Below are 26,196 nucleotides of genomic sequence, written 5' to 3'. Positions count from 1 at the left end.
TGAAATAATTAAAAAGAGAGACCTGGAGGTTGGGAACAGAAATAAAGGCCAAATAAATACTCAACAATCCTCAGGGATCCTCAACGTTGACTTTCCAAAAGAGCAGGCTTAAAGGGACTTTAAGTTAACCTAGGATGTAGAAATACAGTCTTGCCAACTATATTCCTGTGACGAGGAATGCAGGTATGTGTCAGAGGGAATGGAAGCTCCAGAAGTCAGTAAGACTGAGAAGTCACCAGGAGATTATCAAAAATGTGAAGAATCGAAAGCTAAAAATTAAAAACATGAAGTGCTTTCTAATACATGTATTAATTACAACAAAGAAGAAACAGACATGCAAGTAAATTATTATAACTTTGTTGCAAAAGGATTACAAAGAGTATCCGGTGAATAAGTAAACAGAAATTAGTAATACGCTACTCGTTAACACTAACGAAAGGATTCAAAACGTCACTTGCATTGCAGTTTTTAGTTGAATGGATTCAAGTTATTTGGGAGTTTTTGTAGGTTCACTCAAGACCCTTGCATCTGTAAGCCAACTTCTCATCATGTGCCAGTGTTCCTCTCCTTTTTGTTTTGAAAGCCTTTGCTTTGGGGGCGCCTGGGTGGCGCAGTCAGTTAAGCGTCCGACTTCAGCCAGGTCACGATCTCGCGGTCCGTGAGTTCGAGCCCCGCGTCGGGCTCTGGGCTGATGGCTCAGAGCCTGGAGCCTGTTTTCAATTCTGTGTCTCCCTCTCTCTCTGCCCCTCCCCCGTTCATGCTCTGTCTCTCTCTGTCCCCAAAAAAAAAAAAATAATAATAAATAAATGTTGAAAAAAAAAATTAAAAAAAAAAAAATGAAAGCCTTTGCTTTGGGTTAGGGAAGGCCAATGGGATACTGAGGGGCCAGCTAACACCATGGGTCTCCCATGGTGGTTCCCCCATAGCTATGATGTGGTTCATCTGTTCTTCTAAGCAGTGTTTGCATTTTGGTCTTTTCCATTCAATAGTGTTGTTTTTATGTGATTCGTGAATTATTTCCAAACATGTTTTTGCTTTTCACAAACAGACTGAAGTCTCCTTAAGGCCAACACAAATTCGAACGCTATTTCTTATAAGAATATTGTGACTGTGGGGGCGCCTGGGTGGCTCAGTCAGTTGAGTGTCTGACTTCGGCTCAGGTCATGATCTCATGGTCCATGAGTTCAAGCCCTGCGGTCGGGCTCTGTGCTGACAGCTTGGAGGATGAAGCCTCTTTCAGATTCTGTGTCTCCCTCTCTCTCTACCCCTCCCCCACTCACGCTGTCTCTGTCCCTCAAAAATAAATAAACGTTAAATATATATATATAAATATATATATACACACACATTTTTTATGTGTATATATATATATATAAAAGAATATCGTGACTGTGAATATGCATCACAGACTCTTAACAAGTATTTCTAGAGTAACTGACATAAACAGAAGTTTGCTATCTATGGTTTCTCAGCTATAAATGTAACAGGAGTAAAAAAAATTACTTTATCTCTTATGAGAATATAAACTTAGTTTCTCATATTTACTATTAATGTGTTTAGAAAACCAAATTTGTTTATGGACTAAGGTCTTACTCAGTTAATGAGATGTATGTTACAAAAAGTAGTGGTTTAAAAATCATTTTCCAATTACTAATCAAGTCAGGTTAGAAAATTCAAGATAGTTCACGTGAAGTGCTCCTTTTGACAGTATGCTGAGGTGTTTACAAAGCATATATACAAAACGTATAAAACTCTTTTGTTTCAATCCTCTGTTTCTTGACAGAATTTGAAATTATCATGACCAATTAAATCTATCACGACTATCTGGGGCAATGCTGACAAGATGGGTTTTTTCTTCTATTCCCTCCTATTTTAGAAGTACTTTACAAGTGAAAAGGGCAACATCATTTTTAGAGTTTGTTGAGAACTTCAAATATCTAGTCCCCAGAAGCAAGATTCATCGTGAGGAGTAGCTAAGGTCTCACCGAGTTTTCAAAATAGTGCCCACATATACCGTACTTGTTGAACAAATTCAGATTTATTGAAAGTAAACATTTACATTGGCTACAATGTTAGAACTATTACAAAGCTGGATAAAAGAGGCTTAAGTAGCAATAGAAAGCAAGTGCAATAAAAAGTGAATAGAGAAAATATTTGGCCTTAGTGATCTCTTGGCAGTATTTACATTATGTACATATTGTTAAATATTTATAATAACTCTAAGGCACCAAAGGCTAAATAGCAGGTTGCAATACTATTTTGTGCACAGAAGTCAAGAAATTTATTGTAAAGAAGGCTGGATAGTTAAAGAAACACAGGCATATCTTAATGTTTACATAAAGGAGTGGCTGCATTTTTAAAAATCTCAAATGATACATTAAATATTGGGCAGATTGAAGAAAATATTTTTAGAACATTAAATTATGTTGACTATGTAAATAAGCACTATTTTTTTACTGACTTGCTGGTAAATGTGCAATGTAATCTATTCTTCAACACAGCTTTTTCACACTCATGGATATGTTTTGTCTAAAAACTACTTGAAATTCTTTCAACCTCCAAAAACTTACCCTAATATATCATAGTGTATACAAAATCTCCAGGAAAAACTGACTGGACAATAATGTACATCAAATTTATATTCAATCTGACAAAAAGTTAGCAGGCATTCAATGCCAAATAATTGAATATTCAGTCTGCCACTCTGGTAAAGCAGTTGAGTATGTTAATCCTTTGACTGTAAGTGGGCAATTGTTTGCGGCTTAGGTGAATGCACATAAAATTGGCCCATGGAGAAAACCAATCTTAAAGGGGACTACTTATATTCAGATTTTGCAACTTGAAACCCCTTCACATAACTCACTGGGTGTTAGTTAGCTATGTCGTTCATCACCAGTGACTGAAATATCCGTATTACTGCACTGTCAAGAGGTAACTGACAATATCTGTGTCCAGCACAGTCTTGACTGTTGCATTACTTGATAACTTCCATTTGCAAAATTTTATGCGTTCCTTATACTGGAAACCCAGTTTACCTTAACAAACGGTCTGTCAATTGTCTTGAGGTAGTGTTAGAATGAAGAATTCAGCGGAACAATCGAATAACATCCTAGTATTTTTTAAATGTGCTTCAAGTGCTACTATGAAATCCACATATTTAAGTGGTAGACAGTCCAAGGTTGAGTGGCCCTTCATGACATATTAAATCACTATCTGATGAAAGGCATCCAGACATTTCCAAAGATGATGATTTTTCCTTAAAACTTTCTTCGACACCATGCCCTCTGGCAAGTTATGATACTACGGTATAAAGTAGGGCCAGAATTCTTTCAATGATATTAAAAATTTATACTGCGTATTAAAAGTTTCCCTTCTTTTAGCAAAGTGGAGAATAACTGAGAGATTTCTTTTTTAAACTCTTAAATTTTTCAATGAAAAATATTCAGAACATTAGCAATAGTTTTTGGGTTTTTTTCTTACACCACATTAATGATACTAAGTTTAAGGAGGTGGCACTCATTTAAATTTTAAACTTAAAAACCACCTTCAAATCCAACATTTGACTGAGATTTGCTGAAGAAAAAATAAAAATAAAAATCATTACAACATAATGCAATCTAAGGCACCCAAGGTACCTTACCATAATGTATTCTATAGCACTAGGTTTTAAGTATATTATTACTTTTTTCTCTTCTCAAATGTTCACTCATTTTCTTTTTTTTTTCCAATACAGTGGACAATGAAAAGGACAAATCACTCATAGTGAAATGTTTACAAAAATCAGTAATGTAGGAAAAAGCAGAACTAATAAATTAAGGTTCTTCTTTCCCTACTTCAAGAATGAAAATAAATGATTACCTTTGCTCAGTGGGTTAATGCTAAGTAGTAATGACTACACAATTAATACAACTGTTACAAAGCATCAGTGAACAGACTTCAAATATTATATAAATACAATACAATATCACATGTTTGGAATCATCAAATATGTCAATAGGTAATATCTTAATGGGGTGACTGAATCAAGGCATGATAATGTTTAAACTTCTAAATCTTACAGACCTACTTGGAAGCATGATTCATTTTGATGAATATTAATGAATATTATTAATTAATTAATACTGAAATTGGATTATTTAAAAATAAAGGTAAGTATCAGTATACTATAGTAACCCCAATATCAAAAACGTTCAATTAAAAGATTGGCTCTCATACTTCGAATATTTGCTTACAGAGATTCTGACAATTTTTCAAAACAAACTTAAAATCTGTCATTTTGCACTGCAATAGCATTCAATTAGTTACTATTTGGAGACATCTTATTATCATAACAGATGTCCATTGTCTGTAATAGTTAGGGGGCATTAAAACTATCAACTGCTTCCCCTGCTCTAAGAGGTGAATCTACTTTTATTGTTTTCTTTTCATTTTTTAAAAAATTTACATCCAAGTTCTATTCTTAAACTGGTGGTAGAGGTTTGCATTCTTCCAGTTTTTCCTCCCTAAAATACTCTCCCCTGAGTCCTCCAAGTCACCCATTCCAGTTCAGATTCTGATACTACACTCCTCGTAGATCACTCAACTGTTAAGTAAAACCTTAATGGGTTAGGTCCGTGGTTCGAAAACTATGCTTGGTGGGGGGCGCTACAGGGCGTTTTTGGAGTTGCCTCAGTGCTGCCAGTGGCCACACAGGTGGGGTTCCGAGACCTCAACTTCCAAATCCTGCCATTACGTCTTCACAACTATATTATATATAGAACGTGCCACAAAATTAATTTGAAAACAGTAATTTTGACGCTTAAAAATGTTTTTAAAACGCAGTCAAAGGGATTTGGGAGACTTGGGGAGTCTTGGCAGAAAGAAGCAAGTCATCCGCTTGTCCCATGGAAAGTCTTCAAATATCTGGTCACAGAGTACTAAGTGACATGCTAGATCTATGCCCTACTATGCCTCAGTCTGGCTTTGAGTTTGGAGGCCCAAGTCGGAATGGATCAATGTTTTAAGTGGATCCTATCACAATGATTAGTATCTCAACCGCTTCAAGTCTATTTTTGCAGAAATAAGTGGCATTATCAATTATTTACAATATAAGGAAACAAACAATAGGTAAATACTTAAGTAGCAACCCTTAGCGATGCGTGTGACCTTTTTGCTCACCTTGTGTGCCAAAGGAAATAAACACAGAAGTTATAACATTATACTTGCAAATGACTATACATTTTTACTTTTTTTTTCTTTCTAAATAAATTAGAATCAGATATGAGCCTTGATTCAGGGTCTGAATAGAGTGGCAGACTTGTTAATTAAACTGCTCTCATGAATGGCCTTATTCCAAAGATATCACGTAGGAAATAAAACACTGTCAATTAAAACTTATAATGAGCAAGAATAACTTCAGGACCCAAAGAAATAGAAATGATTTTGATGAGCACATGACCCTTGAAAGGAAAATGCTGAGAGCTGGTGCTATTATTCTCTATAAATCTATTTGTGTTCTTTTAATATAAAAGAAACTTCAAAGTTTGTCTTCTTTCTCAATACGAAAAAACATAAGCAGAGGTATTAGATGAAAAAATATAAAAATGCTGGTGTGGTATAAATAAATTGTAAAAATGTTCCATTGTAGTAAATAAAAAATATATACTGTTTGTTTAAATTCTGAGGCCCTTCTTTTAAACATATAATCATTTGAATATAGATTTAGTCCACCTGGGGCACCTGTGTTCCCCAAATTATAATTGTTAGAGAACGTTATAAAAGAGTTGAATTTTAACTGAAGGAAAAATTATTTAAACAAATAGAAAAATTGTTTGTAAATATTTTCAGTGAATGAATGGTGATAAATTTGACTCGTATCTTGGTTTATGTCCAGATTTCCTGCTTACTGAATATTATTTTCTTTTCATTAAATGGGAATGGAATCATGGAGCCATGCCATCTCTGTTGTCAATACACATATATGTGTATACACACACATATATGCACCATCACACACATTTTGATGCATGAATCTATAGATATGTACATTACATACTCTTGGGCAAAGCACTGCATCTAAGACCTAATTGTTTTTGTTTAAGAAAAAAGTAACAGGAGAATAGGAAACATCCCCTCCCCAAACATTTGAATGTTCATACCACTAATTAAATAGCACACCGGAATGTGCAAACAGACTTATTGCAAAGTATTGTATAGATTTAGACGTCATTATAAAATGTTCTCAGTTCTATTTTGGTAACCTAAAATGTCGGTATATAATACCAAATTTCCAATTAAAGAGTTTAATATAAAAATATCAGCACAAAACTGTTTTTTCAATCTGTTTATTGTGTGAGCAGCCCAAACTTAAGTTTAAGTGCTGTTGTAATTTTATTACTAGATTCCATAACCCTACAATTGATAAATTGTATACCATTTTAGGTATGCTTAATGAGATACTTAGAAATACTAAGAAAAAAATCAGTATTCAAAGGGTTACTTTTGTTTATAATAACAATAAATTATTTTATCATCTTCTTCAGTTCAAAATCCAGCTTTGAACCCGAGGAAGCCTTTCAAATCACGTTAATTAAATGGTGGTCCTTTACCCAGTAGCGGTTTGATTACCAATTACTCGAAGGATCTCTTTGTGAATGCCTCCTTCTTGCGTGTTAATATTTGCATCTCCGACTTGGCCATCCTCATAGCTGAAATGCAAAAAAGAAACATAAGACATTTAAAAAGACGAAACATTCAAAAATCACTTAAGCCACCTTAGAAATGCTGTTTGGCACCCAAAGTACAGCTGAAAGGAATCAATAGCGAAGGAGTCATTTCTCTGCTGGATTTAATAATGTGTCTGCATTACTAAACACATGATTATGCTCAATCGTGCCCTGATTTCCCCTTCCTTCCTTTCTTAATTTCAACTTTTTCACCCCCACATAAAGCACGGCTTGTGATGCCGGAAGCACCCGTGTCTCCGGCCTTGCAAGCATCTTCCCACAGTGGCTGCTACACGAAGCCTACCGTGGAGGAAACACCAGCTTCGGCTTTACGTTCTTTAGCTTCTAAACTTCCCAGCGCCACTCCAGCCTCAATCATTTATTTATTTTCTCATCTGCGACACTCTTAGAAATGACTTCACTCTCTGCCACTGCTCTTTTGCCATGCCTGCCCTCTCATCATCACTCTGTTGTGATCAGTGCTGCATTTTCTCTCTTATCTCTGGCTGCTCTACGTAGTCTGACTATACAAGACATTCTTACTTAATGCTGGTACTTCACATTAGAACGCAAGTGCGCCAAGTGTAGCTAAGCTGTAGAAGTGAAAATAGAACATTAAAGGACAGCAGTTGCAAAGTCCTTTAAAAAGAAATAATTGCGTTTTAGATGATTCTTCATTTCCTCAAATAAACTTACTTGGGCAATAAGAATTTTCCAAGAATGAATTTTTAAACTTCCATGATAATGGTCAGAAGTAGAATAGGTGATGAATTAATTTTATTTCATAACAATGACTTCAAGACAGAAGCTTTAGAGAAGTGGTAATTACTTCAAAATAGATAACCAGGGCTGTAAGCAGTCTCAAAGATTTATGCGCACCACTGTCTTTTCCTAACCACATAAAAATTCTCCTGAAATAGCACAATACAGGGAAATGAAATGGAGGGCATACAGCAATGAGAACCCAGGTCCCTACATAACCCACTGCTTAAACACCTAGTGATAACTGTATTTATACCGAATGTAGACTCGTAAGAACTGACCCACGGTTGCCTATCAACTTGTTTAATTCTTTCCGTATAAATATGCGCACGTGCGCACACACACACACATACACACACACACACTCATAGTGAAACATCACCGTAAAGAAAAGAAAGGGGCATGTGGTATATAGCCCAGTTATAATTATTTCGTCAGGAGATCAAACTGTAAGTGTTCTGTTAATTAAGTGGAAAATGCTCAAGTGAAATGCTTTAAGTACTGTCCAAATCAAGTTTGGTGCTTTGTGGCAAACTATGTAAAAGATATATTTTACAGGGCAAGTAAAATACATTTTACTGGCTTCTACACAAATCCCGGCTACCCACAGGACTAAGGGTAAATTAAGCCATCCGTAATACTGAGCCAAGGCTGGAGAGGCAAACTGGCTGGCAGGCTCGTTCCGAGGGAGATAATAGTGTTTACCAAGTCAATCCAGCTAGTTCCTCCAGGATCCGGATTTTGGAAAGCAAAGACACTGCCAAAAGGACAGTGGGAAGACACAAAGAAAACCATAGTACCAGTTACACATACAGTCCACGTGTAGCTCTTCTCATTTTCCCAATATGCATTTATGTTTATTCTGGCTCTATGGCACCTGTAGTAGGGTCTAGACACCTACTGTGTCCTCTGTACACAGGACGCAAAGTTGAATAGGGTATTCTTGGCTTAACTGAGACCCAGTCTACCTACTACAATCTCTATTCCTTTCAACTTAATGCTGACCTTTGAGATTTGTCTGTAATACCTTCTAACTTCGCATGTCTTCAAGCCACTGCAGTCATTCTTCTGATCCTCCCACTCTACTGAGTGTACTGACAATGGTTGCCCACGGCCTCCTAGGTGAGGAGTTCACAAGACTTTACCTGCTATGTGTGCAGTGTGTGCTACAGTGGACTGCTCTTTTTCCTAAAGTGATACTATCTCTTCACTTCCTCGTTGGCCCTGTGACTATTATTATTTAAAAAAATTTTTTTTCAATGTTTATTTATTTTTTGAGAGAGACAGAGACAGAATGCCAGTGGGTTAGGGGCAGAGAGAGAGGGAGACACAGAATCCGAAGCAGACTCCAGGCTCTGAGCCATCAGCACAGAGCCCGACGCAGGGCTCAAACCCATGAGCTGTGAGATCATGACCTGAGCCGAAGTCGGACGTTCAACCGACTGAGCCACCCAGGCGCCCCGGCCCTGTGATTATTAATTCTCAATTTCCTTCACTGCATCCTCTTCCGTGGCCTCCCATTTCAATGCTGATTTTATCCACAATTCACTCTCAGTGTTTTCTCTTCTCATGATCTGCAAAATCTCAATTATTTCAATCCCTCCCTCTGCTTTGTCACCCACATGCTGATTCCTAAACTATATCTCTAATCCTTACATCTTTCCCTAACTGTAATTTTCCCACAGAAATCACAAATCGAGTGTATTCAAAACTGAACTTAACTTTTTTACCCTGAAACTGATTTTTTTTTTTACCCTAACAAAATCTCAATTTGGAGTGCCATTGTCTACCCACTCTCCCAACAAGGTAACTTCAGTCCTTCTTGGTTCTTCCATGTGCCTGATTCCAGTAAGTCACCAAGTTATCTTGCTTCTGTTTTCTTAATTATTCCCAGTTGCATCTTCTCTCCATTTGATGCCATTACCTTCATTTAGGCCTTCATTATCATTCATCTAAATAAGGGATTTTCAAGCTTCAGGTTAGGTACAATTAGCGGGTTCCGAAATTAACTTAGATTGTTCAGGCTAGCATTTTTCAATGAGATTATGATAGAATAAGATACAGAACACTGAATGCACCACACAAAGGACACACAGAAAAACACATTTTCTTCTGTAGTGAGAAACACTGACCTAGATGATTGTAATAACATTATAGCTGATCTGTCTGTCTCCACACTTACCCCATCATCTCTCCCCTAAGACTATTTTCTGCTCTGCTACAGTGATACAAATGGCCTCCACTTTACTTGCAGGACAAAATCCAATGAGACTGGCATGGCACACCAGGTCCTGCGGGACTCAAACCAAAACTTTGTCTCCAGTCGTATCCCACTCCCCCGACACCCTATGTCCAAATGGAAGGGTCTGCTACCCCCAATACTATGTGTTCATCAACACTTTAAAAGCACATATAGTTAGTGGAAAGGAGACGAGACTCACGTTCTTTAAATAAATGCTAATAATTTAAGACACAAAGAGCACAGGGTGAGGGGAGAGCAAGAGTGAGGGACTGAGATTGAAAGTATTAAGAAAAATGCATGTTTTCCCACTGTCTGTGAATCCCACAAGAAAGCATAACAGCTATGGGTTGGAAGGATAAAACTGGCCCAGGCATCCAGGTGTCTAAAACTATGAAGCATATATAATAATCAACGAAAGACAAACTACCATTTGATTGGGTCAACTGGCAGAATTCACATCTATGTAATACTAGTAGCATTTGGGCACTTATTACAACATGGCATACAGAATACTTTGCAACTATTTATTAGTATTACAGACAAACACTCAGTTGCTAACAGTGAAGTTCATTTATGCCCAGAAAGCAACAAATTAAAAAAAAAAAAAAAGAAATGGAGCAAGAATAATATCATAGGGAAATGATATACTTGACTAGGGTTTTCTGAAGAAGGAAAAATGAAACCATCTAAAAGAAGTCTAAAATTACTTATGTTCTCAGGAGTACAAGAAGATTGCTAAAAGTTTAATAAAAAATAAACCAATCTGTCTAAAAAGCTATGAGAAGGAAAATAAGACAACAGATGGAATTTAGCTGTCTGGAACTCTCTGGGTATGTTACAAAATGTGGATAAAAACTTTTGAATGTACTGACATGTTCTATTCTCAAACTGATGTAGCAGCTTTGTGACAGCTTTAAAGAATGGCACACGTAAATTTGTTTTCAGGCTCCCTGAATCTGGAATACAGAAATGATAGCACTATTTTTCATTAGCAATAAAAAGAAGAAATTCACTGTGAATCGAATGATATCCGGCACTTCCCCAAAGTTCCTGAAGATATCTGATGCTGTAACAGCATTGTCTATGTCACAACTCATGTACAATTTCTTCATTACATTGGAACATGCAGTCTTTTGTCATTGCTTTCATTTGCTATGTGTTGTTTCTTGTGAACAGAATCTGCACTTTACGAGGGGAGATAATAAAGTTATGCAAATAACTGTAAGGCAGGCATCAAGGACAAGCAGATTTTATGACGAACAAGAACGAGTAAAGGGGCACTTGGGTGGCTCAGTCGGTTAAGCATTCGACTTCATCTCAGGTCATGATCTGGCGGTCTGTGGGTTCAAGCTCTGCGTCAGGCTCTGGCTGACAGCTCGGAGCCTGGAGCCTGCTTCTGATTCTGTGTCTCCCTCTGTCTCTGCCCCTCCCTTGCTCACACTCTGTCTCTCTCTCAAAAATAAATAAATATTAAAAAAAAAAAAGAGTGTGTAAAACTTAAAGACAGAAATCATGTCTGACTGGGATGTCAAGAAGACCCCTTGGAAAAGACCATGTAGTTAGGCTTGGAAGATTAGAGAAGGCTAAGCTGGGGAGAAGGCCCATCATTTGGACTGACGGGACAAAGGCACAGTAGTGGGAAAAATAATTCCAAGCTGCTCTCAAGAAACACCTTGGATAATAATTTTATTCAATCAGTGTTTTGTATGGATAATTGAGGGAAAGTAAAATGGTCCCTATGTTGCAGAATACCATGTTTTTGTTTGTTAAAAACGACCAGTCTGTATGAACAAGGTATAATCAAAACTCTGCTTCAGGAATATTAATGTGATATAAATAGTATGACCTTAAAATTTTATATGCATAGAAATGGAGACTATACACCAAAAGATTAGCTGTATTTAACTCCAAGTGGGGATATTACAGGTGATTTTCTTCTTTTTGCTTGCCTTTGATTTCAGTTTCTATACAATGAAGAGGTATCACTAGTCTAATCATCTTAATGTTTAATAAATCTGGCATTGTACAAGATAGATTAGGGGTAATGAGAAGCATGGAGAATAACTAGTAATCTTTTGGTGGACTCTGGGGCAGAGAATGATATATCCATGGAAACAAAGGTATTGAAAGGAGAAAACGGTAAAGGTATACTGGGAGCTGAGGACTACAGCGCACAAGGAGAAAGAAATTAAGAACAAGAGCTCGGATTTCAAGTCTCTTTGATGTAAAATGACTGCAGAGATTGAGAAAGCCGAGAACTTGATTAGGGGATTTAGCAATAATGGGGTCCACTTTGTACACACTGATTTTAAGGTATGAGCAGACTTTTCGAGGGGAAATACCTAGCGAGCAGTTAAATGTGGGCATTTCATTCATTCCTTCTTTTCTGCTAAGCACTGTGCTGGGCACACAAAGACAAATGAGCCATACAGTCCACAACCTCAAGAAGTATACAGAATAATGGAGAAGACCATGCATAAGGAAGAATAACCCAATGACAAAAACATGCCCACAGCATCACACAGTAACACTAAGGAGCGGTACAAAGGAGTCTAGGAAAGTTCTAGGAAGAACGGAAGGCATACGTTGAAATTTAAAGGATGAGTAGGAATTAGATAAATTACTTTGAGGGTAGAGAGGAAGAGAGAATCCAAGCTCAATGGAGAAAGGAAAGAAGAAAAGCATGAAGGTGTGGGAATTGTAGTGCACAGTTCAGGTTGTGACGCAGAACATCTGGAGGGGAGAAATTGTGGGCAATGAGCTCTGGGGGGCATGAGGCTGGGGACTGGATCTCCTTGACTTTCTAAGGCGGTGGCGCTAAAGGAGGAACAAAGGGCTGGGGAGTTGTGTGGTTCCCTTTGTAAAAGGACACGGGATTTCGTCTTATAAGAAGCAAGCAGCTCTGAAAGAATCTTAAGCAGGAGAGTGATGTGGCAGTTTAAATCTTGGAAAGGGATCTGGGTTGCAGACAGAGAAATTGGATTTATTATAGGCTGGGGATAAAGCAAAGTTCCCGATCTTATCAGCTTGATGTCGCACAGCTTATGTCACACAGTGTCACTGAGCCATGACCAAATGGTTTGTCTTCCAACTTTATAAATAAGCTGTCTGTCTACTCACTATGTTCCCATTCAAACACTGTTTGTGGGTTTTGTTTGTTTTGTTTTGTTTTGTTTTGTTTGCAAAATCATGATGCAAGTTCTCTTTCTTTTCCTTTGATGGCCATTATACAGTTCTTATTTTACAAATTTTTCTTGTATCTTCTTCTTTAGATATACTTCAAACTTTGACCAAAAGTAAAAACCATACATTAGTAATCCAAAATACTGTCCTTTTCAGCTTTGTTTTTGTTCATTCATTAAAAATGTACTGACAGGCGTCTCGGCATTGGGTACCTTGGGAAGTGCTTCAGGGCATGTAGGAGAGTAAAAGAAAAGCAAGAGTAGGGGTGCCTGGGGGGCTCAGTCAGTTAAGCTTTCGAGTCTCGATTTTGACTAAGGTCATGATCTCTCACGGTTTGAGCTGCGTGTGGAAGCCTGCTTGGGAATCTCAGCCTCTCCCTCTCTCTCTCTGCCCCTCCTTTTGTGCATGCAGGCATCTCTCTCTCTCCCCCTCTCTCTCTCCCTCTCTCTCTCTCAAAACAAAGTATAAAAAAAAATCGTAAAGAAAAAAGAAAAGCAAGAGCAGGGGTCTGCCCTTTGGCAGTTGATAGCCTCATAGAAAAGTCAGATACAATGAAAAAACTGAATTTTAAATGAAAGTTCTGCAATGTGGGGTGTAAGAACACCAGGAAGAAAGATTAATTTTGACTGAGAGCTGCATGGAAGAGGTGATATTTGTGCTAGACCTTAGAAGATAGATTTTGGATAAGAATTCCTGAAACGTATTTAGCCCTGAGATCTACTTGACTCAGAAACCTGAAAATACCCAATCCCTTCTCTGCAGACTTACCTGATTTGGTCCCTCCGGTTCTTAAGTTTCTGAACTTATTGGTATGTCTTGAAAAATAGGAGGGAGTGTATATACCTTAACTTTATCTAATAGACAACATATGGAAACAATTCATTTGAAGATCTACCTGCTCTAAATCAAAGAAACACTAAAGCATGAAACAGGTTGTAACATCAAATAAGCAGGATATACAAACCTAGCAGTTCTTAACCTTTCCTGGGTCCCAGAGAGCTGAGGGAGAAGACATACACTCTTACCTCTAACAGCTGTCACTATGGCAGGATGGGGTGGGGGTGAGGGTTAGCGGGGGGGGGGGGGGGGGCATGGCACTGGACACTAACCTTATCCTCAATTTTATTATTTAATAATCCTATTAATGGGAAATACCAATAGTAAATCTTCCTTCTCTTGCTCTAAAATTCCCCATTCACTGTGAAGCAGGCATGTTTGTTGCATATAACTAGAGTACAATGTATCCATTTGGTTTTTGCATCTTCTGCTTCGGGGAGCCCAGCTTCTAGCCCCTTTTAAAAACTGCTGCCATATTTCTAAATATTGGCCTTAATGCCTTTGTGTACATGTGTCTCAAGCCCAATCAGAAATCAAACTTTATCAGGAATCCTTAGACACTTAAAATTGGTTACAATCTGTTCAAAACATCTAATTATTACATTTTGCCTAAAGCATTAAAATTTGATTAAGTTCATTCACTTTGAAATTATCCAACAAAATTTTTTTGAACTTATTCTTTTTTTTCTAAGTGATGTCTTCTTTTAAATTTTACTTTCAAAAATTTTTTTTGATGTAGCAGTCTGTTCCCTAAAATATCCCCACAATTCTTCCTTCATTCTGTGTTGTTGTTTACTTGTTGGAAAGAGTATGAATAGGATATTAAATTAGTGTTTTATTATCTCCATTCTAGAAATCAGATTAGCATGGAAATTACTGAAATATTTTAGTAGTTTCACTTAATAATAGATAAAAAAGAAGGAACATTAATTTATATCCTACTATCAGGTCAGACTTCTAAATAAGGAATCAGATAATGTTAATAAAAAAAACCAGAATAAAATAATAAGAAAATAAGATTTTCTGTCTGATAACAGTATATTTGTGATAACTCACTTCTTTCTCCTCAATTTATCTTTTCCTAGATGTTACCACTCACTGGGGAGGCACATCACTCACAGAACTCTGTGATTATATCCTTTATAAAGAAGCTGATGGTTGTAATTAGAATGTACATTAATTAGTGAATGGATTCTCCTTTTGATGTGTTTGAATCTTATCAATTTTCCTTAATTAGTCCCTTCTTTCCTGAGGGTGCAGAGAAAAAGAATGAAATCACATTTGCATTTATAAAGAAATGAAAATAGGGGGCACCTGGGTGGCTCAGTGGGTTAAGTGTCTGACTTCAGCTCAGGTCATGATCTCACAGTCTGTGAGTTCGAACCCCACGTCGGGCTCTATGCTGACAGCTCAGAGCCTGGAGCCTGCTTGAGATTCTGTGTCTCCCTCTCTCTCTGCTCCTCCACTCATGCTCGCTCCCTCTCTCTCTCTCTCTCTCTCTGTCTCTGTCTCTCAAAAAATGAACAGACATTAAAAAAAATTATAAAGAAATTAAAATCATTATCTTAAGAGAATTTTTTTCTTTATACTACTTGTAAAGTATCTAAATATACTAGAAGAATTTTGTTCTCTTTTCTTCAGGTGGTCTTTCCTCAAATTTTTCTTCTAAAAAATACAGATATCCTTCTCTCCAGACACACACATAATACACACCCAACACATATATCCCTACAGATTTATTTTACATATAATTTATGTAAAATTTCAAAGAAATAATGCTAGAATGCATACTTAAATATCTAAAGTTGTTTATTTGGCTCAATATATTTGACTTTTAGCAAGTTACTAAAAGGGATAAATTAACTAACATCAGGCTAAGGAGAGGACTTTGGAGTTACTTTCTAAATCCTAAGGCCACTCAATGAAACAACTTCGGGACTGGATGTGTCTTTGGGAAAGCCAATCTTCTAACAGAAGATAACAGTCACGATGGTAAAGAAAGAAGAGGGGAGGGGCACCTAGGTGGCTCAGTGGGTTATGGGTTAAGCATCCCACTCTCGATTACGGCTCACGTCATGATCTCAGTTGTGAGATTGAGCCCTGAGTCGGGCTTCGCACTGAGCATGGAGCCTGCTTTGGGATTCTCTCTCCCTCTCTCTCTGCCCCTCCCCTGCTCATATGCACACGCTCTTTCTCTCTCTCAAAAAAAAAAGGGGGGGGGGAATAAGTATTTAATGAGGGCCTTTCAATGGAGATCTGCATAGCACCAACTTTGTGCTCATAATAACCTTAAGCTAGCATGCAGATAGCTTCTCTAGGAACCTCCAGACCCACATGGCATCCTTGTCTACCTTGCATTCTGACCCAGAAGACCGATTTGTATGGACTCTATCAGTATGCTCCCTGGCCCTCTACTTTCTGGTAGAGGAAATGGGGAGTCCCAGCAGGACCTTGGCAGGAGGGCAAAGTCCAGGTTTCCCTAAGCTCCAGATCCACAAGGGCACCTCAGGCTATGTGTAGACTTTCAAAGCTGCTGAACTAGAAAGGGTTCTCCTGCCAGGTCTGATAATTGTTTCTTGTTCTTGTCCTTTTGGCCCTAAGTATATGTAGTAACAACAGCTGTGGTGTTACTAGATCCTGGTTACTACACTAGACCGGTTCCCCTATAAACCACACCTTTTTAAGTAACTTACTTGTGGATGATAGAAATTATGGTAATTTTGGGGGTGCTCGGGTGGCTCAGTCGGTTAAGTGTCCGACTTCGGCTCAGGTCGTGATCTCAGGGTTTGTGGGTTTGAGCCCCGTGTCAGGCTCTGTGCTGGCAGCTCAAATCCTGGAGCCTGCTTCAGATTCTGTGTCTCCCTCTCTCTCTCTCTCTCTCTCTCTGATCCTCCCCTGCTCAGGCCCTGTCTGTCTCCTTCTCTCTCTCAAAAATAAATAAATATTATTATTAAAAAAAGAAAAGAAATTACAGTATTTTTCATGGGCCACGGGTTTCCTGTTGGGATTCTGCCCCTTAAGGTAGATATATTGTGCTACCATATCTACTGATGATACTCTACTGTACCCACTGATGAAACTTAGGAAGGTTATGCAGCATGGTTAACACCATCTAACTGGTGAGCCTGGACACAAACTGTCTAACCAAAGCAGGCTTTTTCTACAACACTTATGGCTGCTTTGCCATTAAGAAAAAAATCTATAGATATATATATGTCTCACAATACATAACTTATGTATTAATGTGTATCAAAAATACAGAAGATATATAAATACATAATATGTAAATCAGTATCATAAGAAGGTCAGTTTTTATATTATCCAAAAGAAAACCAGGCAGTTCATAAAATTTCCATTGTCACCTGTCCATTAGGTAAGAGATCAAATGCTGTAGGCATAGCATCCTACAGATACATTATACATCGAAGCAATCTTGCTGCAGTCATTTTGACGTGGCTTATAAAGCGACCCAGTGCATTTTTCCATCTTCTGTTTAGAAGACTACATAAAAGTATAAAACAGATATGCTCAATTCTTTCCCGAGGGGTCTCTTGTGATAGGACCATGGATGAGGAAGAAACAGGCAGGGGAAGGGGTTGGGAGTCAAACAAAGATGGGTGAAAATCAGACAGGTTTACTGGACTCATCATTTATTTAGGGCTGAAAACTAATGCTATTACATTTTCATACAGCTCTTTTGATACAGCTGTGTCAAAAACTCCACATCAGTATGTCCTGCATCAACTTTTCATAGGGACAGGCATTCTCATTATTGTTTTCTTCATTCCCAGTTATCATATTTTTAAGTCCATAGATAAAGATATGTGTGTATGTGTGTGTATATCTATGTTACATCTATCTGTGTGTATGTATATATACACATATATACACGTGTACATACATGCATACATAGATGGTTAAAGAGACAGGATGTTTTCCTTCAGTTCTTCTAAATTAACATTTAAATATCACTCTGTTTTTTAGAGCTCATTAAAATAAAACAAACATTAATATAATGAGAAATTAGCTGTCTGTTATATATTGGCAGCTAAAATGACCAAAAAAAAAAAAAAAAAAAAAAAAAGAAAGAAATGTAGTCACTACTATCTCATTCATGGAGAAGACAGTAAGACACAAATGTGAACCTTTACACTTACACAAAGAAGAATCGTGTGCAGACATGATCAGTATTGGGGACGACCCATATCTCTCCATGTTTGTGCAGGTCAGGTGAGGTGATCACTGTAAGTGGAAGATAAAAGTAAAGAACTATTTATTCTAAGTTACTATACCCCTGGCTCTTAGAATCTAAAAGCAAAAAGAACATGCCAGACCAGCATACGAAAAATTGTTTAACCTAATTAGCTGTCAAAAATGTAGTAAAAACAATGAAATGTCATGTAACAATTTTATGTTTTAAACACCATCAGCGTAACAACAGGAAAGCAATCACTTGTGTATTATTAAAAGCAAACAGTCCTGACTCGGGAACTATGTGGAAAACAACTTGGTCTCCCATATAACTATCAAGGGTTGAAAACTTAAAAGGCAGTTAAGAGTGGCTACTGAAAACTCTCAACACAAGGAAAAAATGCTTTTCTAGTCAAGGTCAGATTTTATAGCAAGAACAAAGAAAAGTGTATGATTTTCCAAATCACCTATCAATTTTTCTATCCCAAGTTCAGAAGAAATTAATAATTTCAGCGTAGAAACAGAAGACCTATTTGGGTTCTATTCTTGGTGCTTGGTTCATCTTTCCAATTTTCCATGGCATTATACATTCAAAAGCCAACTTAAAGAGGAAGGTGGCATATTAACAGAAGAGATTAGTAATACTTGATCAGGAAAATATAATTACCATTCTGAGATATCTGCCAAGAATAAAATATAGCACTGTTTGAACTCTTGCCAGTGACACTTTGTTTTTCACCTTTAACGCTCCATATTGTACCTGTTTCCCATCTGTGCCCTTAGAGAAGGTCACGAGGAATAATGCTGTCACTAATGCATTATGAGCATTCTGTAAATATATTCAAATTCCTAAATACATATAACATAGAGAATTAATGCTACAAGGTTTGTAGAACTTTCAACGTACCTTCACATAAGGCGATGCATTTTAGGTTACGGCTTTGCAGGAATTGGGATTGCTGTCCTTTTTTCTGTGACTAAATTCCAAAAGAATTTAAAAATTAGACTGAAAATGGGGCAGTTGCTCAAGTGAAAAGAGAACTCATCATCGTTAAAAAATAATAGCCCCTGAGATAGCTCCAGATTAAAAACAAAAGTGTGGGGGGGGTGCTATCTAGACTAGCAGTAATATCCTTGAATTCTTTCTTAATGTCAAGCTATATTTGTTGTATCATTTAATTTCTGTACATAATCATTATCAAATCACTCTCAAGATAAGTGAACTAAAAAGGCTAAATTAAAGTTTAACAGCATCGCATCATAGAATTAGAACTCAAATTTATTTTTACTGGAAGCCTGGCATCCTTGTTTCAAGGGAAACAAAATTAAAATTGCATGGTCTTTTTAAACATTAAAATCAGTTATTCCAGATCATCTAACTAACCTAAAACCAACCCATTTTTACAGCACCATTAACTTAAGCTGCAGGCGTTTCAGAAAAATCTCATGTAGAAAATCTGTAGTTTTGCTTTTGTTTTTAGATACTAAGTTAGCTATCCTTTTTTTTTTTTTTTTCAATTTAAAGTCACATTATTCATTAAGTAGATTTTTAATTGGTCCAGAATGGTTGTTTCCTCTGAAACAACAAGGGATCTGTGCTTGCTCTTTTCTCTGCCTGGAATGTTCTTCCTCCCATAGGGCTCATGGACTCACTGACTATAGGTCTCCACACAACAACCTGAGAAAGAGCACCCTTCCCTGACCAGCCCAGGGACAGTCACTCTGGTCCCATCTTCTATCTCACGGTATTAAACATCTCTGTTCCCTGATTTTTCTCCATTTTTCTCCACCACCTAGAATTCTATCTAAATATATATTTAATTCATTCACAGCCATTCAACAGAATGTAAGCTCCCAAAGGAATTCTCTATTGTTTTGCGATCTATTTTTTATCATCACTATAGCCCAATGCTTAGCAGTCTCTAAAACATTACAGGAGAAGCTTAATAAATACTTGCTGAATGTTTACTGAATAAAGGCGCTCTGATTATTACACGTGAGGGTAAGTTTTGTTCCTTCATGCGTAATGACTATTTACAATGACTCTGAAGACTTAAAAAGCCAGACTTATTGATGTCCTGCTGGCTAATGAGGCTAACGTTCACTCATCACATCAGCCACTCGAGTCACTACAACACCTGTGATGTGCTGCTGCTTTTACTGCTTGAGGCCGGCTCGTCTTTGGCTGTCACCTTCTGCTTCTTGTTCATCCCTGAGGACACCAAGAAAAGAGTAATTCAGGAACAAAGCTGTATCATGCCCCTCAAATACAATCCCTTGACACTTTGCCTAAGATTTCATTGCATGGGGCACCAATGATCACGATGGGCTCCTGAAGGACGAGCTCCTGTGACTTGGGGTGGAAAGTCAGTGGGTTTAGAAGTCCTGACAGTGTTAGGAAGTAGAAAATACAGCTTTTAAAAAAAATTTGCATGGAAAATAGGGATAGGAAATTCTCTTGCTATATTTAGAAATCGATATATTTACAAAATTCGTAAATTGATTTTAAGGGGCGCCTGGGTGGCTCACTCGGTAAGTGTCTGATTCTTGATTTTGGCTCAGGTCAGATCTCAAGGTTGGTGAGATCGAGACCCGTGTCAGGCTTTGACACTGACAGCATGGAGCCTGCTTGGGATTCTTTCTCCCTCCCTCTCTCCCTGCCCCTTCCCTGCTCACCTGCATGCATGCACGCTCTCTCAAATTAAATAAATAAACTCAAAAAAATTTAAAAAGTAAAAATGAAACACACGCTTACCTGAGTAACCAAAAGATATGCTTGACATTGGACTAAGATAGATTCCACTTCCATACATTGCACCATGGAGCTAAAAGGGGAAGAAGTGGGAGAGAAAGTGGGCAGCCAATGGTTTCAAAGGTTAATACTTTACATAAGAAAAATTAGTCTCATGTTGGAGCATAAATTCTTAGAAAATGATAAAGCTATTTCCTAAAGGACTAATTTGAAAATAGTACTACTAATATCTTTGTCCTCAAAATTCAGTGAGTTGATACATAAAAAGTGATGGCCAGAGGAAAAAAATCTTTAAAGTTTTCCACCTGACCTATGACAAAGTCAGTGAATTATTATAAAGTAAGGTTTTTACCCAAAATATTTGACTCCAAAATACCGAAAACAAACCAGACTGCATTATATATGCTGAGGGTTTTGATTAGGACTCACATGTTCGTATAGCCCCAAAGCAGCCTATTGACATTTTCATTACACAACACTGTAATCCCGTTCTTATCTCCTCTAACCTTGCAGGTTACAGTTTCATTAACTGAAACTCTCCCACTGTTCTAAGAAACTACTCAGGACAATTAAAATTCTCTCTCATTATCCCTGTCTTCTAGAACCCCTGTGCCCTATTTAGTATGAACTGAATACTAGTCGAATAAGTGTGTGTTTATGGACATTAACTGTATCATCTCAACTGTCATCAGGTAGCATGAGATCTGGCACAGGTGATGGGATTGAGCGTCTCATTTCCTGACCTCTTTCCATCCTCAGATGAAAATCAGGTGAATGAGAGTGAGGTAGGGTATTGGAGATGAAGGGAATAAATAAAGATGAGCACTATACCCGCGATATCCCGCTAACTCCCAGTGCTGCCCCAGAGACGGTAAAGCAGGCAACAGATAGCTCTTTGGTATCCAATCTCCATTTTGCTAACTCTTAGCCCTACTTTTTCTTAAAGTATTCACACTTGGGCAGTGCTCAAGAAATCTGTGTTGAATTAGCAACAGAATGCTTGTACACTTTTACTTTCTGCATGATAATTTTTCTTCTACTTAAGCTCAAAGTGACTTTACTGTTTTCTCATAGGGAATTCAATTTCTTTTCCTTTCCATCCCTATATGATGTATAGGTCAATTCTGCTTCAGTTATTTTGTGAACATTACTTACGCCTTTTAAAAATCCTATGCAATTTTTTGAAGCCCGCTTGCTTACCCCTTTTCACATAAGAACAAAACACCAGGACTGCTTATTGAACTCTAACACAAAAGTAAATATGGTCTTGGTAAAGCATCCAGACAACTTACCTGCAGTCTAGTATTAGAAGCAACGACCAGACCATTCCTCAGAATAGAGTGCCAGTTTTCAATATGTGAGCCACTAAAGCACAGAGGAGGGGAAGGACAAGGTAAAACCAAACATTAATAATCCTCTAAAGTAGCCACAGTATGATACATCATGTACCTTCAGAAAGTCCTGAATTTCCAAGTCAAGTATCAGGCACTGGACTACTCAGTGCTCACAGCCAACTACTACAAGTGAATGTTTTCCTTCCCACACATTTCTGGAAGACCGAGGTGAAGCTATATCCCCATCAGCGTTAAACCATACTCACTGAAATGCAAAGGTGCTTCCAAAGAGTTTTTTAGCAGCTCTAAAATTAGATTCTTTGGCTGGTGGACTGCTGAGAAGAAGGAACTGATGTGGAGTATGCATAAATTTCAGTTGCTGCCATTTAAAATAATGACAAATGAAAACATGTCAAAATTAACATAGAATCAGATTGATGACAATTTCAAATTTTACTGGCTTAAGAAATATCTAGATTCAAGCCACACGAATTTACACTAACAGGACCATTCATTAAAAAAAAAAACCTGCATAAACGATAAATCATATGGAGTTGCTGATAGGAAGGATAATTCTTTAGGCTAATGGAAAAGGAACAGGAGACAGACAATCCAAAGTCATTTATATTTAGCTTTGGAATACATTGTGTAATCGTGTCCAAGCAGATCTGCCTTCCTAATTATGTTTCTTTTTGAGACTTTTATTACTGAATTCCCTAAGTATCCACTAGCTATTCAACTGGGGAGATATTTGAGTTTGCTAAGCAGAAAAGAAAAGTTAGTTCAAGATTTTAAAACTGCAAAAATTACCATCGTCATGCTTTATTTGCATATGCTTATAAATCTGGAAATTGCCTACATTCACATAGAGTTTCCCCTTTGTTCATGGAAAGAAATTAAAACAGAATCTTTTGAATTAGTTGCCTGACAAATTTTCTAATTGCTGCCCTTTCACTTAGGAATGTATTTGTATAGGAATACAATATAAAGGAATCTTGCAGTTTAGAGATTCACAGACAGGAGAGCTGAGATTCTGGATACTGATCTCCTTAGGTAATGATCAGAACTGAAATCAGTCCATTGGCTTTTCATTTATTTTGTAAGCATATTGAGCTGATAAGGCAGTATCTTTCTTGACAACAAGAAACTGACAATGATAAAAATAAAAACCACAATACCTTTCTCTGGTCAATCTCCAGATTCCTCCTATCACTTGCGGAATAACTAAATGATTTCATATTGACCCCTTTACTCACTTAAAAGTTCAGGGCAGCAGCCTGAATTTGAATTTGATTTCTTGGGAAAACCTAGAGCTTGTGCCCATGTGGTCATTTCAAACTGAAGAATGAGGCCTAACCTGAGATTACTTCCATTTCCTGGAGAGGCTGCCTAAACATCACAGGGTCAGTTCTCCCAAATAGTCAGGACTGTTCCCACTTCTGTATGTATATGTGAAAAAACAACTTACCCTGTTAACTGGCAGTTTCACAATATGTGACCTATTACTTGAAATAACCCTGAAATTAATTAAAATAATCCATCAGTCACAAATACATGCCAAATATATTTAAAGTTTTCTTCTTTAGTTGGCAAGTGAATGGAACTAATGTTTGCTGTGACATTAACTAAACTGAGTGATCCTTGTACTTAGTTACATCAGTTTGCTTTGTTGCTAAAACAACTAAAAGAGCGCATGTAACAAAAAAGATAATATTTTTTATCTGAGAACGCAGAAGTAGTTCCTTACACCCTAAAAGTGTGATCTTTAATCATTACCCCCCTCAGACATCAGCAAAATGAACATTTCTAAATGTATTTTCACATGACGATCACATAAATACAAAGATTAGAAGCTGATTCCTACAACCGCTTCTTTGGCTCTTCCCTACATTGTCTAATTAAGAATGAGTTTTTACGAGATCTTTTTCTTTCTTTAAATATTTGAGGATCTTTGTGCTGATATATACAGTGGTTTACACACAAGCTGTTATTCACCATATTTAGACACTGAGGTTGAAAAAAATTAAATTCAGGTATCTGAAAGAACTGATGATTTTATGCTTTTCAGTACAGAAAATAATAATAGGGAAAACTCTAAAACATTTTGGTAGATTTTGTTCTCCTTGAAAGATGAGTGACTAACAAACCGAAGAAAATGATCACAAATAAAAGTTGACAATCAGAGGCTGACTACAGGGGGTGGAAAAAAAAGATTCAATATTTGAGATTTTTACCTTCATTTTGAATATGACTTAACGTGAGAATTTGAAAAGTTAAAATGAAAACTATGTGTTATTCTACTCGATCCATCAGAATTTTAATAATAAGATCAAAAAAGGTACAAAGAAGAAAGACTTCCAAATCTAATTTTTAAAGTCGTATTAGAGTAAGTGCTCACTGTAAGATTCCAAGTGAAAGCTAAGTAATCAGACTCATTTTTTCTCCTTTGCTCATCTTTTCATTTTTTTAAAAAGGTTGTAGCATAGAATCAATCTCATGCAAATCAATCTCTTATAATCTTCACATTTGTGTTACTGCATGATGGTCGTGATGAATTCCAGTCTTTAAGTTTTTAGTGATTTCAAAGAGACTTGTACAGAAAACCCTTGTAGGTATGGGGAGTAGATACTATTGTTTTCATCTTGCAAGTAAGAAACCGGAGGGCAAAGGGTTTTGTGGCAGGCATGGTAGGAGGGAAGCTCTCAAGCCACACTCCTGTTCTCGGTCAGCCCTCCTAGGATCCCTGTGGGAGACTACGGCCTTGCCCCTCACCACGCTCACTCTGAGCAGCCGGCAAACAAAGAGCTCATCAAGTTTATGCTGTCCTTGTTAAGGGAGTGAACCGTACGAGACATACATTTTAGAAAGGTTTTCAGTAAGTGTTTGAAACAGTGAGTATTGTCACTCAGTCCTCAGTTAACGAGAAAATTAAATGAACCAAAACGGCTTCACCATTAGAATGCAGCTAATCACATTTTTTAAAATGACAAACTGCTATCAAATACACTGTATACCTGTGTAGCGCGTAGGACAGCATTTTCTTCCCCTTGTGATATACAAGTTTTAATAAAAGTGAGAGTCATTACGGACTCTGATTATAAAATCACCAGGCCTCACAGGCTTGTAGAACTGTAGCTTTGCAGGCCTCGTAAAATGGGGCCCTCCCCCTCCCCCCTCCCCGCTTAAAGCAGGCAGTAGAAAATGATGCCGTTTTAATGGAGAAGAAAACTAAAACTGTATACCATTGCAGCAGGGGATGAGCAAGGGGGTCCTGTTTATCCATCTGCTTCTTGATTTCGAGATACGGTGCCTGAAAAAAAGTCATTATACTTCGTGATTTCTCTCATAAACTCCTTTCTTCCTTTTTGCTTTTCCTTTTTGCAACAGGAAAATCAGGTTGAACAGGTGTACCTAATCTAGTTAAACCCGGAAGCCCATGGCTGTGAAGTGGCAACAAACAGCAACAATTTACCCTTCTTGTTCCCCCCACAAGGCCAGGTGAACTCGGAACTTCCACATAGCACAAAGGACTTGCGCCAACATTTTGTTACACAGAGAGGTTTCATCAAGCTTTAGCCTGGCTTCCTGGTACTAGGCCATGTCCCTAAAGATGATCCCCGGCATCATGCTGAGTCTCTGTTCAAAGTAATATAATGCCGCCCAACCACGAGAGGTATCTTGTCCCAACTACACTGCCAACCTTCTGGTAATTCTCTACTTATTCCCCTGCTGCAATTTTCCTGTTCCCCACAGCTTTCTAGTTTCACTACTCCACGAGCCCCTCTTGGTCCCTTGCTGTTCTCACTTTAAAAACCTCAGTCACCTTGGTCCTACTCGGAGGTTACCTCGCTGGAGCTGCAAGTCTCTCTTTCCCACTCCAGTCCTCAAATAAAATCTATCTCGCCACCTTTAACAAGTGTCGGGTGCCATTTCTCTTCGAAAATGACTGTTTTTAACTTTTAACTAACATCAAAGCAAACCTTGTATCATAGCTACTACTCATGCTCCTATCCTAGGGTCCTGACTTAGGTGTAGAGCTTTACAGGAAAAAACTGGACAAAATTTACATAGGAAGAGCCCTTCTTTTGAAAATATTTCCTGGAATTTACCCAGACAATTAACCTTTTCAGAGAACAAGAGGCAATCTGTCTGTGGCAATTTAGGTCTATCTATAAGGTCAGTACATTCTAG

At 37.6% G+C, this 26,196-nt stretch overlaps 1 protein-coding gene across 2 annotated transcripts in view; it reads right to left on the bottom strand.

Moving 5' to 3' along the window:
• Positions 1 to 2,019: 2,019 nt before the first annotated feature.
• PARP8 (poly(ADP-ribose) polymerase family member 8) overlaps positions 2,020 to 26,196 on the bottom strand; it is a 179,539-nt gene continuing 155,362 nt past the window's right edge. For both annotated transcript variants that reach the window (XM_040496757.1, XM_040496764.1), the window contains 9 exons: positions 25,248 to 25,315; positions 23,474 to 23,522; positions 22,272 to 22,384; positions 21,964 to 22,036; positions 20,675 to 20,744; positions 20,058 to 20,131; positions 18,827 to 18,896; positions 17,886 to 17,970; positions 2,020 to 6,686 (listed from right to left, as the gene is read on the bottom strand). In XM_040496757.1, coding sequence (XP_040352691.1) covers positions 6,584 to 6,686; positions 17,886 to 17,970; positions 18,827 to 18,896; positions 20,058 to 20,131; positions 20,675 to 20,744; positions 21,964 to 22,036; positions 22,272 to 22,384; positions 23,474 to 23,522; positions 25,248 to 25,315 — 705 coding nt within the window. In that variant the 3' untranslated portion in view covers positions 2,020 to 6,583. The remainder of the gene's footprint in view (positions 6,687 to 17,885; positions 17,971 to 18,826; positions 18,897 to 20,057; positions 20,132 to 20,674; positions 20,745 to 21,963; positions 22,037 to 22,271; positions 22,385 to 23,473; positions 23,523 to 25,247; positions 25,316 to 26,196) is intronic.

Source organism: Herpailurus yagouaroundi, unplaced genomic scaffold (genome assembly GCF_014898765.1).
Source record: "Herpailurus yagouaroundi ecotype Mexico unplaced genomic scaffold, PumYag 29, whole genome shotgun sequence".
Lineage (NCBI taxonomy): Eukaryota > Metazoa > Chordata > Mammalia > Carnivora > Felidae > Herpailurus > Herpailurus yagouaroundi.
This window is presented reverse-complemented; position numbering and strand designations above follow the sequence as displayed.